The sequence below is a fragment of the Varroa jacobsoni genome, unplaced genomic scaffold (genome assembly GCF_002532875.2).
Source record: "Varroa jacobsoni isolate VJ856 unplaced genomic scaffold, vjacob_1.0 scaffold_1058, whole genome shotgun sequence".
NCBI classification, from domain to species: Eukaryota; Metazoa; Arthropoda; class Arachnida; order Mesostigmata; family Varroidae; genus Varroa; species Varroa jacobsoni.
In genome coordinates, this window is record NW_019213960.1 from 160,001 (window position 1) to 164,919 (window position 4,919).

At 35.6% G+C, this 4,919-nt stretch overlaps 1 protein-coding gene across 1 annotated transcript; it reads left to right on the forward strand.

Moving 5' to 3' along the window:
- Window positions 1–914: 914 nt before the first annotated feature.
- mRpL14 (mitochondrial ribosomal protein L14) lies at window positions 915–3,612 on the forward strand. Its single transcript, XM_022843344.2, has 3 exons — window positions 915–1,080; window positions 1,356–1,458; window positions 2,970–3,612. The coding sequence occupies exons 1-3, from the start codon at window positions 1,040–1,042 to the stop codon at window positions 3,240–3,242; spliced, it is 417 nt and encodes a 138-aa protein (XP_022699079.1). The 5' UTR covers window positions 915–1,039; the 3' UTR covers window positions 3,243–3,612.
- Window positions 3,613–4,919: the final 1,307 nt, after the last annotated feature.

Sequence of the window (4,919 nt, forward strand, 5' to 3'; positions counted from 1 at the left end):
AGCTGCCTGAAAAAAGGAACTACATGTTTCGAAGTCAAGAAATCATTCACTTTCCACTTGCGAAACTCTATAAATACGTAATGAAATCGCGCCATTTCTGAAGCGGTTGATCACGGCTGATTAATACGAAACTATATACAATAACCATGTGAAAATAAACAGCCGAAAAGAAATGTACTTTACAATTTGTGGCAATGCTCTGGTCATTTGGAAAAATCGACTGTAATTGTTGAACAAAAGAAGCGCCACCATGATTCGCACTGGAACACCTACAGTTAGCTACCTGGCAAAAATTAAAAGCATTTATATGCGAAATTTTAATGCATCTGCTGCATAACCCAAATTTTGCACCATCAGACTATCATTTGCTTCGGTCTCTGTAGAAGCAACTTAGTGGTGTTAATTTAGTCTCAATAGAGGGATGTAGAAATTACTCGTTGCACTTTTTCCTCTACAAACTACGAAGATAGTGGTCTACAATAATGAGATTATGGTGTTACTAGAAGAACTGCAGAAAATCATCGATAAAAATGGCGCATGTTTAATTTAGTAATTATTTTAAAATAAAAAAATAATCGCTTAAAAGCGGTCAACACTTTTTCGGCACCCATACCGCACGAGAAGCGTGGTGTAGTAAAGAAAAACGAACATCATTAGAAGTTATTTTCAAAGATTGAACGAGGTCGGATTGCGGTCTTAAGCGGATTTAGGGTCATACTTAAGCAGACATGGGACAGCTATCCCAGCTATATATAGCGTAGTTGTTCTGCTAAAGGTGACTTCTAATCTGTGCCAAACTGACTTGCACTGTTATTTTACAAAACCTATAATTAAATAGTTACGTAATTTTCTCGAGTTGATTTTAGGAGTGCCCGCCGTAAAGATGCAAGACAAAAATCCGTTCATTCATCCCGGACAATTTATTGTTTACATGTTAGGATGTTTACATCGCGCATAGTGAGATAAGACTGTTTCAACTTTTTTATTGTTGTATTTTAGAATATAACTACATCAATAGTGAGTATTATTACATGTTATAATGTCAGCAATATTGGGAGCCATGCACCGGCAAGCATTCAGGTTCGTACATAGGATAATCAAATATTAGTACTTTCGTATTAATGTGATGAACCGTATTTATTGTGACGATCAGTCGTAACCGGTCGCCGGTAAATTATCGCTAATTTTTTTTATCATACATACACTAGTGATTTTGAACTGTTGTGCTAAATCAGCAACGACATATCATACCCCTGACTCACCCATAGTGACCGGGTACACACCTACAGGAAAAGTTAGACTTCTTTTGTAAAGAGAATCTCTATTCAAATTGTTCGTCTAAATATTTCTTACAGCACCACAAGCTGTTTGCAACATATTCAGAAAATGTGTCGACTACGTGTAGTTGACAATTCGAAGTTGGGCAAGGAAGCCATGTTAGAGGGTAAACCTCCAAAGGTTGGTATTTATCGCAGAGAATAGACGTTTCTTGCACATAGTATTTTTGTGTGTAATTCAAGATGTTTTTGTCTAGTAGCGAGTGTATGGCTTGAAACTATATTTAGTGTATTATTTTTCCTTGGAATGAATACAATCAAATTGGTTGCTATCGGTCGATGTCTATCAAAAGGATAGGTTTCGATAGTTGATGGACGTTGATCATATAAATTTTACGTCGACTATTGGTTCTATAGAGGCTCTATATATATAATCGATAGAGAATTGATCTTTATAGATAATTTCATACGAGAAAATATACAGGCTATACGATAAATGTAAGCGAAAAATACAACGGTGAAATATAACATTCAGCTTGTACACACACGCTTATCAAAAACAGACGATATTTTGCTTTTCTTTGTTTTATGATATTAAGTTGTTATAAACGAACTCGGCAGACTTTGAAATTGAATATCTGGGCAGCCATATACCTGTCATGTAAGTTTTCGTATATAAATTCTCGCAAAATACGACTCTTGAAATAAATAGAGTGGGTTATGTTCCCATCAGTTATCCATTTTGAGGTAAGGAAACCCTGTAATTACATGGATCTAGGTTAAGGTCAACGTTAGATATTCTTTCACTCAACCTAAAAAATAATTGAGGCATAGCAATGAGGTTGCGATCAAGTAATCAGATTTCGCTCGTTTGATTACCATGCAAACGGTCTATGAATCTCTTGAGAAGGTCGAGATATCGGGCTAAGGCGACGTTATTCTCTCGCCTGGTCCTTCTTTGGCTGACGGTAGGAATTTGACCGTGCCTCGCTTATGGCGACCGTTTTTCGTCTATTAAATTCCCGGAAATTATACGTGGGTACATCATAAGCATTTCCAACTGGTCTGAAGTCAATTCGCGGCGGACTTATTTTCTACTCAGCTTACACATTACCAATATTTGGGTCATACTTCTGTAGCACGTTACATCTTTACTATTAAATAATATTTTTGGTGTAGAGTACCCTTACGCTCCAAGTTCTGCTTTCGTGAAAAGCTTGCTCGATCATGGTAATGCGTTTTGGTCTTTCAGGTCACAACTTCTGGTCACCTTCTTCGTGGTCTCCAACATAACAAGCTCAATTTTTGAATCGTGTGCACTATTTACGTATTATCCTTTTGTTTAAGGCCTCCTTGCCTAATACCTTCTAATTTCCGCAATGCCGTGCCCTTCAGGAAGCAGAAACTTAACCACTGAGCATTGATTTTCAAAACTATAGAATGTGTGTTCTTTTGAACTTATTTTTCGTTGGGTAAACTTGGCCGGTTTCTACTCACAAGTTTTTAGAAGACTGGAGTATTTACCAGCCAAATTTCGTCTGCGATCGATGCGTAGTAAAAAAAAAGTTTAAATTAAAGTCCGTCGAACTCGCTTGTAACAGCTTAGTACTATAATACCTTTCGTAGTCGATATTGAATAGTACTGAGCGCTTATGTGACTCTCGATTTGAATGCTGTTCTTGCTTGTTTCAGGTAATCCACGTATACAATAATGTTGGTAAAGCTCAGCTGGGCGACAGGGTTCTTCTTGCTATCAAGGGGGAAATGAAAAAGGGCATTCTCGTCGGAGCAAAGTGGAAGAAACAAGAAGTGATGCGACCTCGTTTTGACTCGAATAACGTCGTTCTGATAGACGACACGGGCAATCCATTGGGCAACCGGATTCTGGCGCCTTTGCCTATGTGTCTACGCGCAAAAAAAGACGATTTCAATAAGTTAATTTCTATCGCCACTCGATTCGTATGAAATATTGTCTGATTTGTAAGCGTTTCAGAGTATTCTGGGCGAAATCCATAAACTACCAATTTGATTTAAATATATTTGTCGTCTTAGCTTATAAAAGTAGTATTTTACGTTGACACACAGAATAGGGTTGTGCCCAAGTACATGATTCTTTGTAAATGTATTCCAGAGGAAAGCAAGCTGTATTGCGTAAAATGGAGTATCGCATAGTGTATTTATCTAGTAGTTTATTAAAATATTTAGGTTAATTGCTTGAAAACTCTTTATTACACGAAATTTGAAGTTCACTAGGATCGTATCCTTCAGCCTTGCCTGATACCTTTTTTTTATAATAAATATAATAAATTAATGCTTCTCGCTACGGTGGAAATAATTACGTGGGCTCTTAGCTGCTGTTATTAGCATGAAAGCAGTAGCAAAAAGCGTTTTTCTTTAATTTTCTTTACGAATAATAATTTTGCTTTGTGATTATTTGCACAAATCGAGATATAGTTTGTCCATATTTGGACGGAGAATAGCGAACGATAACTAAGAGGTCTTTTTTTTTTTAAAGTAGATTATTTGTCTACTTTGGTTTCTAGCTTGGAAAAGAATTGAATAAAATTAAAAAAAAAATTGAATAAAAAAAAGAATTGAAATATATTAGAAACACATTACATTAAAATGTAGAGCCTGGAGATTAACCTTATCTTAGCAACAAAAAGCTCAAAAATAAGATATGATTTATATATATATATATATATATATATATATATATATTTATCGATGACCTTTATAGAAAATGATATAATACCACACGATTCAAAATATGAATGCTCGTTGTAACAGAATAGCGATCTCGAAAAAATCCAGGCGCTGTTGCATAATTCCTTTTGCTTCTCAACGAGTAACTAAATATCATTGCAGTAATTTAATGAACATAATTTTTCCAAACGTAATTGGATTAATTATATCAATATTAATGGCTCTTGAGTTTCTAGGCTCCGGAATTGAACTTATGCATACGATATACGGCGCCTACTAAAGATTTCCGAGCACACAACACAATATCGATATATTAAATATCGTGTATTTCCAAAGGCCTTTCATGTTATCATGAGGATAATAGTTAATGTCGTGTCACGTGTTACTACGAAAGCCGCACGAGCGTCAAGAGTTTAGTCTTTACGAAGTCAAATATTTGGTCGATGATAGCATAAAAAACGAGCTTTTTATAAAAAAAAAAGCTGGAGTGCGAAAGGAACCGATCAGTGTCAACTGTTTATCGCTGAATTTATATAAGTCATTTGTTGGAAAGAAAAAGAGCACCGTGAGTATCTGGTATGATTGCATTTCATTATTCCTCCACCGTCACCCATTACCCATCACAACAGCATGGATATGACGTTTGTGTAACAGATTGTTAACGTTGAGGAGGCTCACCATTAAAACCTCGATGACCAAAGAACTAGAAACATTTTAATAAGACTAAAACTTTCATTTGACACATTGAATGCATCAACAGTTAAAATAATATGATACCCACTCATTTTTCCACGCAATGTAGATAATCGTGCCGAACAATGTGGATATCAAACAACATTTAAGATTTTACCCTAGCTCCTTGGATACTACAATAAGACTGATAATATAGAAGCCCTTAATCAATCTAAAAGTCATCTAAAAATTATTTAGTTATAT

What these genes read in the sequence shown, in the direction of transcription:
- mRpL14 (XM_022843344.2), top strand. Translation starts at nt 1,040, where the DNA reads ATGTCAGCAATATTGGGAGCCATGCACCGGCAAGCATTCAG. An exon ending in ATGCACCGGCAAGCATTCAG is followed by an intron (nt 1,081 to 1,355) that starts GTTCGTACATAG and finishes TATTTCTTACAG; the next exon opens with CACCACAAGCTGTTTGCAAC. An exon ending in TAGAGGGTAAACCTCCAAAG is followed by an intron (nt 1,459 to 2,969) that starts GTTGGTATTTAT and finishes TGCTTGTTTCAG; the next exon opens with GTAATCCACGTATACAATAA.